The following is a 12,067-nucleotide window of genomic DNA, read 5'->3' on the forward strand; positions in this document are numbered from 1 at the left end:
AATCCATTTTCATGCACTGCTTTACTTATTAAAAAGCAAAAATGCTGCATATTCCTCTGTGGGTATAACTTTTTTTTTTCATTTGGTCTACACAGTAAATGTAATGCTGAAAGAAGGTTGACATTGTTGAAGTAAATAAGCCAGTGCTTTAACACCTATTGGTCATTTAGAAGGTGCATTTGGGCTGTGCTACTCAAAAAAGTGTAAGTACCAGATGTGCAATATATTATCTCTTTAATAACGGTCTGATAGTCATTATCAATATAGTATATCAACTATCTGATATTCACATTGATTGCTTCACAAATGCCACTTGCTGAAAAGAAACAAGCAACACCTGGGGCTGTGTTTGATCTGAAGTGTCTAGACAACCATTTTGGAAATTTGGTATACTTGGCATACTGCAACTAGGCAGCATTCTCACTTCTAGAATCAGATTACTTTCCTTCAAATATAAGGCTAATGCCTTTCAATTTTTCGATCTTTAAATGTCAAGGTGGATCATTCTCAGCAACTGAAAATTACTTATGAAAAGCATCTCACACAGGAGGATCAGAGATTGTTTCTCTCATTCAGTAGAGGAAATATTTACTGAATCCTGAAATTTCACTTCTTCATTGCCTCTTTGCAATGATTACAAGTATATGGCTTTCTTCATCGGTTACAATTTGTGGCAGAGATACTTTTATGGATTTCTTCTCATGATACCAAATTAGTATTGCAGCAATCAGCAGGGAGTGATGTTCACAGCATCCTGATACAGCTAATCTACATCTCGGTTTCATTCTTCCTTGAAATATGAAATAGAACAAAACAAGTAACAATGTGATGGAAAGCCAAAAAACTCACAGTTGCACAAGTGTGTGTGGTGATGGGGAAGTATGAGATTAAAAAAAAAAAAATTATAAATGTAAAAGCTTTCACTAAGGACTGGGATATAGACAGACAGATCTCTAACCTATCTCTGCCTTGGGTAGGGGCAAAAACATCCAGGGAAAGTTTCGACATTGTTGTCCTGTTCATCTAGTCTCTACAACAAGGTTAAGAGCAAGCGCTGACTAAATAACCAGGAGGTAGAAACTAGACAGCAATCCTACCCTGAGCAAGAACTTCAGGAGAACACCTTGCATCTGATAACTCTGGCAAAGGGCAACTGGGACTGCAACCTGTGTTATCTCTGTGTCCCGCCAACAGATTTTTCCATTGGCTACACCCACACACTTACACACACAAACACTTTTGAAGGAAAAGTATTCCTCATCTACAGCCACTTCAGCTTCTGCTCTCTTAATCCCTCCTTTTCACACGAAATCTGCCTACCAAGCTGACAAATAATGCTCAGTATCTGTAATTTCCACATAACCTAAACTCTACTCAACTGCAGAAACATCCTTCGAGGAAGCATCTTCTTGAAGACAGATTTTGCCCACAAAGAGGGAGGGATTTCTTCTCCTTGTAAGTTTACTTACCTTCCACGCAACAATAATGATTATAATTTTTGAAAAACAACTCTCTGTCAGAAATCCTCTACGTGATGACACTAATATGGACCAGAGAGTCAACTGGCTATTCCAATTGAGATTTAATAAGGTGGGAATGAAATTCATAGCCTTCCTCTTGCTTTTTGTACTTCCAGAAAGCCTCGTAGAGAAACTCAATGTTTCGCAGAATATGACGTTTTTGTCTTCTTCTCAGTAAAAGCAAGTGCTCTCCCACTGTCTTCACTAGATTTGACTTTCAATCTCTGCTTGCACAATTACTTTATATTAACGAAACCACAAAAAAATTATGTTTTACCTAAATATTTTCTCCTAGCCTATACAAAATACTCTAAAATATGTATGTTTGAAGAATGCTTTTTCTAAGTGTAACCTTCTATTTTATTTCCTACCAAACTACAGCTCAGGTAAATCGTGTCATTTTCTATGAAAAGATATACATTTTCCTAACATGATATAGTGATAAGCTGGTGCACCTGAAGACTTCAGAGGGTCCAGCTTTGAAACAACTTCAAGCAAGAGGGAAGATTCCTATGTATCAAAATACAAATACTATACGTGCTAGTTCAAACAAGCATTTACTAAAGAAAATCTTCATACATCTCACAAAAAAAAATTATGACATTGAAAGTTAATGTTCAGAGCCTTACATCCAACTAGTCATCAAGGTAAAGAAGCTGTGACACAAATTGTAGTCCTGCAGAAGAAGAAAGATTTCCATAAAAAAGGTACAAACTAGATGTAAACATCAGAGGCTCCTGTGTCAGGGAAATGAAGCAAGAATCACTATGGTAACCCACTAATTTTTAGTTCTCAACCTAATGATGATCTGAGGAAATAGAGAAAAAAAGAAATACCATTCTGATATGGCATTTAAGTTAAGATGAAAATGTCACAAAATGGGCATTCTTCTTTACCTGAAAACAGCAGCCTCATCCCACCAGTTATTAACCCTTACATAAACGACTCTTTCTCAGAGAGTGGCAAAAAGAATTACCATTAAAGCAAGAAACGTCCATTCAGTAAAAGTTAACAAGTAACTCCTTAATATAACTGATCTCTTTTAGTTCTTCTTCTGGCTTGGGGGACACTGAGACAGTGGAACTTGCTTTTTCATTTTGAAATACTATTTTGGGAAACTTTAGCATTTACATTTATTGATGGCTTATCAGAAATACAAATGTAAAAGTCTACCTTTGTCAGTGTGATATAGAAACACTCTGGTCTCCCTACAATTTTTTTCAGGTATCACTGACCTTAGGCAGTATGGAAACTGGAATGCTAACGAACTTTCTGCATTCAAGTCTACACTTTCAGAGAAATTTTCTTATTTGAGAACTTATCTTTTTCTTTTTTTTAATACTGAAACTGTTGTTGTTCAATTTTCCATTAATTCATTCGTAATTCAATAAATTTTGGTCTACAGATTGTTTATTCACATTTGACTGAGCTAACTTAAACTTGTGCTCGTTACACTGACCTGAAGATAAATCACATGGGGTTTTTGTTTGGTTGTTGTCTGCTTGTTGTTGTTGTTGTTCTAGTTGTTGTTGTTTTTAATTCTGTGATTGGCCAAGAGAATATTACTGGTGCAAATAGTGATGCTATTAAATGCCCAAAATGTTTTGCTTAGAATTAACATTTCTGGAAATACTCTAATCAAGCAAGTCACTGACTAAAATGTTTGTTGAAAGTATACGTGAAAGGAACAAATTCTCCTTTTTCTAAGATGACAAGTTTTAACTTAAGATACTACTGCAGATGTAGATTTGGCTTTGGAACTGACTTGCCGACCTATACTCCTTCTGCACCTCATCAGGTTACCTGAGCGTACACCAGAATCGTGTGCCTGAACAGCTCATGGGTTGGGAAGCAAAGGAAAGGTACTTAATGTACATTTCATAACTCTGTCAGTCTGCAAAATGCCTGTAATATCTAGAACAAAAGTCCTACTCTGGAACAAAAATAAATTATATGCAGATGTAGTTCCACTGAAAGACCAGGAGCCAGGCAAATACCACCTATGGCACAATTGCAAATAAATTTGATATTGGTATGATTTGTATTATTTTTCATATCACATGTTTGATGAAATAAGGAAAAGAATTAACCTGGGTTAATTCTGTGTTAATGCCACATATTTCATAATGCAGTCGATAGCTACTCAGACAGATGAAACTAGTGTTTTACTTATGAAAAGAATATTATTAAAAATGTAAGCTGATTAATTCATGTGGGATGATACTCTTCCAGTCACTACAAAAGTTAAGCTTTAGGCTTTTCATTTCAAGATGTTCTCTCTCTGTTAGGGCCATATCTCAGATTAATAACTACCTGTGTGAGGTAAAATTAACTTAGGGTGGCTTAAATCATATGCTTTTCATAGAGTATGCCTGTATCCAACAATTCTCCTTTCCAAGGGGAATGGAACAGATGCATTCCTCCCTTCAAAGTCTTCTTCCTGTTTAAAGAAACTGTTTATCAGATGCTGGGCATTTACCAGGTTCAGAACACCAATTACAGCACATCAGGCCAAGTTAAAAATTATTAATTGCACTCTTAACATTGGAATTAAGTTCCACTCAATTCCACATGCCTTAAGCCAATGTTTCAGTCATGGATATATACCGGCATGCTGAATAAAAGCCCTTTGCTGTTTAACTCAGCCAATGAAGAACACAAGGAGGCACTGGTTTAACCAAGAGGACAGCAAACTACTGGAATCAATATCTGTCCGCAAGAAAATTAGATAATAAAAGAAATTGAACAATGTAAATTAAATTAGTTATTGGAATAATTACTTTGGCATTATATTTTCAGTGCAGACATATCCTCCCAAAGAAACCACATACAATTTCTTTGCAAGTGATAAACTGCTAACTCATGTTCTGTTCACCCCTCAAAAAGCACCCAGTTGGAAGCATTCTGAAAACATAGCATGTATATATGCACTATTTCTTTTAATATCACTTTATCTGCTCCTGTTAGATTTTACAAGAACAAATACCCATTCGAATGACACAACTGCAAATGATACAACTACAAACACAAAGTATTTGCGATGATTTTTCCTAGATATGCAACTGATTTAATATCTGGTAACTCATATGAGACTCCTCTGGATCCAAGCTTACACCTTTTTAAAGTTTATTGGCAGGATATTTTAATTGAAATTTGTGTTTTTCTATTTTTGCAGCTGGCATTGGAAATTTCCTGTGAACATAAACCAACTATACGTATCTATATCCAGTACTCAAAAATAATAGTATTAACAATTTTGTAAATGAATGTTGCTTTGCATGTAGAGGAACAGAAGAGAGCAAGTTTGTACTTCTTTATATGGAGATAAGCCATTAAAAAAGTAGAACAGAAAAAATTAACAGAAGGATAAATATTGAGGCTAAAATTTCACAGAACATCATTAGACATCAAAGAATCTGTAAATAAACAGTGCATATTCAGTCACGTTATTTCCTTGAATTACCAAGTTGTATGCAAAGCAAGTGTTGGAAAGAAAATCTGTGAAAAAATATACAGTTGTTGGAATTTGGTACACATGGCTTTCCCTCTCTTCATTTTCAGTGGCTGAAAATACTGTCTTTTCAGCTACAGTTGTTACATTTGCCTTGTTCTTTCAACCACAGATCCTCATTCTCACCTCCACCACATCTTTTCCTACGCCCTCGGTTAAAACAAATGGCTGGTCCATGATTCATGCACCTGGACTCACAATGAAATAGCAGAGCCCCCTGACAGAAGAATGAATAGGTATATGCAGGGGCAGAGGCTCAGTTACAAGCCTTTGAATGCAATAAATTAAACTCCAAGTAAAATCATTACTATTTAACATCTTAGCTTATAGACACGGACTGAAAATGCAACTCAAAGAAAAGTCTTTAATGACTTCACTGGGTCCATGATTTTACCCAGTACTCTCACTTTTGTTCACGAGTGACACAGGAACATGTATCAAGCACCTAAAGTTGTCTGAAAGTGCTAGTGCCTACTTCTACCTAGTAAGTCTTTTACCTCTTGGTTTACTTCGTAGAATATGCTTATTAGAGTGTACCTTGTATGCATTCATATAGGACCACATAGGATGAGTTTTTTTAAATTGCAAATAGACTACCTCCCCATTTCTCAAGCACACCAAAAACCTCTGGCTACTCAAGGCAGATGTTTGCCAATTAAGTAAAGAGGGTTTTTTTTCTGCCAGGTTACGGTGCATGGAATAACATCTGATCTTACCTCTCCATTCTCCAGAGGATGGATTTTGGAATAATAAGAAGTGCATATGACTTCATCATCTTTTATATAGGATGGAGTTCCTGGACGGGGATGAATGTTGTAGCGTGTCAGGCACTCACTGTCTGTGATAGCATAATACTGCCATGGTTGATAATCTATACCATCCAGTGAACGCTCTAATATCCAATTCCCAGGTCGAGGTGAGTTAGCTGCTTTCACAATAACATATGCAATCTGGAAAATCTGAAAAATAGACGTGAAAAATATACGTAAATACATAATTATAAATTCATTCCAATTTCTTAATAGCTACTGAACTAAGTACAGTAAATATGATAATGTTTGACTTTTTTTTTCCCCTAAAAATGCAGCATGGCCTCAGATTCCATTGAAAATCCTTAACTACAGAAATAAATTCTCCATTAACATTCTGAAAAAAGATTAGTTGCATTAGGCCAACAGAGACGTTGAAAATAGAATTAACAAGCACTCTAAATTCCACATAACTTAGTAGGTAATTGCTAAGCTGCAGTTTCAGCCAAATGTTTGCAAAGTTTGTTTTCAACTATTTTTGATTTGTAGAAGTGGGTTTGTTTCTGTACATGTATTTACAGATACACACTTTCTGCAATGTTTAAGAGTTGCCAAACTCTTTTACAACTTTATCGCTGTTAAGAAAAAAACATAGGTTTAAGCTACTGAAAGGTAATCACATCATGCTGAAATCACTGTATAAAACATTCTTGTTTCAATCACATGACTCAGCACTGTGGCCATAAATAAGCTTTATAGGACAGAGACACATCAAATATCCCTATAAACAGAATGTAAGCATGTAATCAATGCTCATTATGGTTCATTTCACCTGCCTATTCAATTGATTTATCAAGGTTTATTTCTGTTTACAGGCTTGCTGGAATGCCAGCCTCAAACAACACAATTGCAATTGCAGACTGACGTACATTAGTGGCACAGTTTTGTTTTGTTTTGGTTTTTTTTAACCTAGTAATATCTAGATGCTACAGAAGTAGAACTGAAGCTAAGGAAAGGAAACAGCCATTTCCACTAGAAAAGCAGAACATATAGCAAGTTAATATTTTTAAGATGCAGTGCTATGAGTCTGCACATGAGGATGCCAGAGGGTGTCATGGAGAGAACAGTGTTGATTTAATACTTAAGGTTTTCTATATCGGATAGTCGTTGCAAAGAAGCTATGTGATTCAGACTTAGTCCACACAAGATCTGTTGTGAATGCTTAGACAATCAGGGATGTTGGTGAAAGAAGATCCTACAGTAATCAATGAAAGAAACAGTAAAAAGACTCAAACTGGATTTTTTTAATGACCAGCATTATTATTATATAATAGAAATTACGTTAACTGGCAGAGTACTGCAAATACTACAGTACATTTGATGATGGAGGCAAAAAAAAAGTTTATCTCCAATTATCATTCATGCCCTCTGATGCTGAGAAGATGGTAAGTTCCACAATAGCTTCAGGCAGGAAGTCAAACCACTAACAACCAAAGTTTTTTCGTGGGAATAAGAAGCAGGTGAGGCTGTATTTATTTTGACCTGAAAAACATGTGCGTAACTGTGCATTCATGGAGGATTATCTCAAGTTATCAATATTTTTCTTCAATAGCATAAAAGCAAATCTCCAGAGACAAGGAGGAACCTGTGTTCCATTCCATTGTTTCAACAGGAATCATGCAATTACTTGTCCCCTGTTTCACAAATGCCCTTTCCTCTCTTAAAACTCACTTATAGAAATATTCCATTGTGGCCACAAACAACTATAACTGTAACTATACTGGATCATTGTCACCAATATTGTTTACCATAAAGAGAGAAAAACACATTAATATACCTCTCCAAACTGTTCCTCCCCAGTTAAGTTCTTTGAAATGAAAGAAAATAGCTGGAGTGTTTAATTATTTATTAATTCCTAAGGGAGATAATGAGCAACAGCTATGTTTTAAGGAACTAGTTTACTGGAACTAGTCAAGAGTTATTTTGTAATTGTCCTTTGCATGAGTAAAGAATCCAATGTACATTGTAAATTGCTTTTACACCAGCATGATCTAGTCAAACTACATAAACTCTTTCAGCTCCAGCCATTCAGAATAGAGAGTACTTCTAAATACTTTTTTAAAAAAAATTTAAATTAGTTTTTTTTACCCCAGGTTCTCATATTAAGACTATTCCTTATATGTTGAATGGGTAACAACTAAGGTTAAACATATTGCTAGGGCTTCTACCGCGGAAGATCTGTGGTTCAGGACGTAGCTGACAATAAATCCATAATCTTAGGTGCGCATATATAGTTTCCTTTGCGGAAGTCCTAAAACATGCAAAACTTCACAGAAGATCCAATGTTGAATACTGCCTTGAGCCAAAAAACGCATTTAGCTCTGCAAACATCTTGGATGCATTGGCTCGCTGGGACCAAGAGGCATAATCAACAGGAAGTCTTTTTTTGTTTGCTTGCTTTGAAACACTAGGCTGTGTGGGAGAGTAAAACTTTCTACAGTTACTTTTCAAATTAGAGCCCTATTTCAGTAACATTTCCTGCGCATTCTGCTGAAGATTTGTTTGAAGTCTCATTTCTTACCTTCTGGTATAGCGTACAGTTTGACTGCAATTTATTATATACCTTTGGCTTTGATTATTTTTAGCATACTTTGTAAATGAAACTGCAACAAAATTTTCTGAAAAAAAGCAGTGGAGAGAAAACAGCATATTGCAGGTCATAGAGGGGTGAACATTATTTCTCTTCATCTAAACTTGACAACAAAAAAAGCTTGTTAAGGTAAATAAAAGAGTACACATGAAGGGTTGTTTTTAACTACTATTCAATTACAGTTTTTGGCCTGATCCAGTCTATTACTACTATCCCAGCCTCTGAGAGTTCCTGTAGCAGCTTCTGCAACAGCGCCGAGCTATCTGCAACCCACCAACATGTGAAACATTCTCTTTTGTCTTTCACGTCTCTATTTATGAGTGGAACTGAAACACTGTTTTGTACGAAATGAAATTATTTCCTGGGCAGAGAAATAGAGCTGGAACTAAAGACCAGAATTTTTAAATGTTGGTAGGCTGTTAATGCTAATTGCAGTCAAGGGAAGATGAGCAAGCACATGCATCAAAAACATGCCCTGGTTCATATTATTCCTGATCTTTCTCACTACGGTTAGGCTGAAGAAATTACAGGATGCTAATCCATGCTTCTTAGAACCACATTTTCTTTGGGGGACAACTAGACTTGTAGAGCTTTAGCACAAATCAGGAAGATGGTTCTCCCAGCTTAGACAGCTACACTAGTCACTACCAGCTCATCGCAGTGCTATGACACAGACAACAAACATCCTGTATCCCATGCTTTAATGCACTTTCTAAACAAGTTGACAATAACTACTAGTGCAGAAAAACTGACTAAAATTAATGGCAAGTCAATGTCATGGAAGCAACACTGACTTTCCAACCAATTGGAAAACTGTCCTCAGGTACAAGAGCTTCTTCTATTGTGGGGTTGCTTAGCCAGTGGTGTTCTGGTTACTATAATACAACTGGCTAGAGGGTAGTGGCATGAGAATACTGAGTTCTCCTGCATTTGTTTCCACAATCAAAAAAAAAGTGAACCTGCTCAGCTTTCTGGAGCCAAGATTCCTAGTAAATTGTAACACTGATCTTCTGTTCCCACAGGGTATTATTTGATGGAGCATGTCTGGTTTACTTTTCAAATAGAATCAATAAGCTGTCAGTTGATCACTTGTCAGTTGATATAATAATTGTACAATCTTAGAGCACATCTGGTTATAGAAGCATAGAATCGTTTAGGTTAGGAAAGACCTTTAAGATCATCAAGTCCAACCTTTAACCTAATCCTGCCATCCCACCACTAAATCATGTCCCTAGGCACCTCATCTACCCATCTTTTAAATACCTCCAGAGATGAGGACTCGACCACTTCCCTGGGCAGCCCGTTCCAATGCTTAACAACCCTTGCGGTGAAGAAATTTCTCCTGATGTCCAACCTAAACCTGCCCTGGCACAACTTGAGGCCATGGTTATATACAAGTCCAATGCAATGTCACCTGGAGACCAAAGTTTGCAGGTACAAATGTGAAAATGGAGCAATAGCACCAAGCTGCCTAATACCATGTAATAGTCCATTAACACAGCTGCCAAAGTGCAGCTGGCACTTTTTTCTTCTTCTCTGCTCATGTGACCACACTGTAATTATGGGAGTGGGAGGGAAATAGTCTAAATAGTCCTTTAAGCTGTTCCCAAATTATAGACAACATAATCCTCAAGCCTTGGGTCTCATTTTCACTGGTAATTGTCTCAGCAGTGAGATCTGTGAAGCACATATTGTGAGGAACGGTTCCATAAGTTATAGCACTGTATCTTCTTATGAATGCCTCATAAGACATAGAAAAGTGCATCCTACTACACAGGATAATTTGCTATACTAATATTATTCAGATAGAGCTGAAGTGAATCATTAATCTGCATAGGGTTAGCTAGTGAAGCAGGAAATCTCATTGTGTCTCACTCCCACCTGTGCTTCTATTTAAAAAATAAATCCTTCAGTCAGAAACCGTTCATGTAAATCAGAATAAAATCAGAGAAAAAAATACAGTACCACACAATTCTATAGAAGTATTTCCATTTCATTTTCCTAACAGAAGAATGTAATAGCTCTAATGGAGGCTTCCAACAGCAATCTTGTGTAAACTGTGTATCTACTTATTTACGTAATTATATTATGTTGTTGATTATTATTCCAGTTCAGTGGTCAAGTAAACATTTTGAGAAGAGCGCAGAATTTGGGCATGGGTTTGCTTCCTTACAGGCTGGCATAAATACTGTTGAAACTCGTGGCCTTAAACATTCCATAGATTTATTTAACTAGCCATTCAAAAGTGCTGTTAGGGACAGCAAAGCACTGCAGACACCCCTTGTCCCCATGCAAAATCCATCCGGATGAGTCAACTGAGAACACCCTGCAGGCTGACGGGGGTTATGGGGTACAGAGGAGTATGACTCATTAAGAGAAGCAGGGGCAAGAACATTATTTGAGTGTATAAATTAAGGTGATTGTGTAAATGGGTGAGATTCGCTATGGAACATTTTAGGAGGGACCAGAAGTAGGGAGAGGGAGGGATCAAGGTGGATCGAGGAGGAACAAGTGTAAGATAGAGGAAAAAGGAGGTAAAAGGAGATAAAAACTAGCTGGTCAGCATGTTTGTCCTGACCTCGATCACTGACATCTGCCCTATTTTCTGATTAAATCCTGTTTCTGAGTAATTAGGTGTACCATTTAGGTGTACTCCCTCTTTTGAGGGGGTATGTGTGACCAAGAGCTAATTTCAAGCTCGACTAGCCAGCAAGTAGAAGAGGTCTAAGTACCAGCAATTAGAGTAGGGCTGCAAATCTCCAAGGCTCTTCTGTTTGGGTGCCAGCAACTGGGGACCCCAGAGAGATCTGGGGCCAGCCAGTGGATAGATTACCTAAGGCCAGCTACTGAAGTGTTGCGTATCATGTATGCATCCACAGATGGACACAAGTGCCCCTAGCTGGCTTTAATCCTAACGAGCTGGAGAGGAAGCACAGGGCGAGGCAGCATGTGCAGTCTTTGTGCGAGGGCTGTGTGTTCACGTGGGTGCTGAGAGGGCACTGTGGTCTATTTATGTTCCTCTGTGCCGCCGCGTGTGTGTGCGTGTGTTTCACCCTCTCAGAAATATGAGCTCTGCCCTGCTACAATCTCAACAAGAAGGCAGAGCTGCAACAGCCTTGCATCCATCAGGATACCAGATTCAGTAACTTCTAGTACCTAGGATGACCAAGAATCAGGAATCACAGACCTAAACAAATCTGCAATGCACTTATCATAGAATAGAAATAGAATCATAGAATCACTTTGGTTGGAAAAGACCTTTGAGATCATCGAGTCCAACCTTTAACCTAACCCTGACATCCCACCACTAAACCATGTCCCTAAGCACCTCATCTATCCTTCTTTTAAATACCTCCAGGGATGAGGACTCTACCACCTCCCTGGGCAGCCCATTCCAGAGCCTGATAACCCTTTTGGTGAAGAAGTTTTTCCTAATGTCTAGCCTAAACCTGCCCTGGCGCAGCTTCAAACCGTTCCCCCTCGTCCTATCATCTGTTACCAGGGAGAAGAGGCCGACCCCCACCTCACTACAGCCTCCTTTCAGGTAGTTGTAGAGGGCGATCAGGTCTCCCCTCAGCCTCCTCTTCTCCAGACTAAACAACCCCAGTTCCCTCAGCCGTTCCTCGTATGACTTGTG

The 12,067-nt window shown here is 37.8% G+C and overlaps 1 protein-coding gene across 1 annotated transcript in view; it reads right to left on the bottom strand.

The window, feature by feature from the left end:
* LAMA2 (laminin subunit alpha 2) overlaps positions 1-12,067 on the bottom strand; it is a 296,182-nt gene that overhangs the window by 257,281 nt on the left and 26,834 nt on the right. Inside the window, exon 4 of the mRNA XM_035899887.1 lies at positions 5,748-5,990. Within this exon, the coding sequence (XP_035755780.1) occupies positions 5,748-5,990 (243 nt within the window). The remainder of the gene's footprint in view (positions 1-5,747; positions 5,991-12,067) is intronic.

The sequence above is a fragment of the Egretta garzetta genome, unplaced genomic scaffold (genome assembly GCF_000687185.1).
Source record: "Egretta garzetta isolate BGI_Z169 unplaced genomic scaffold, ASM68718v1 scaffold397, whole genome shotgun sequence".
In the NCBI taxonomy this organism is placed as follows: domain Eukaryota; kingdom Metazoa; phylum Chordata; class Aves; order Pelecaniformes; family Ardeidae; genus Egretta; species Egretta garzetta.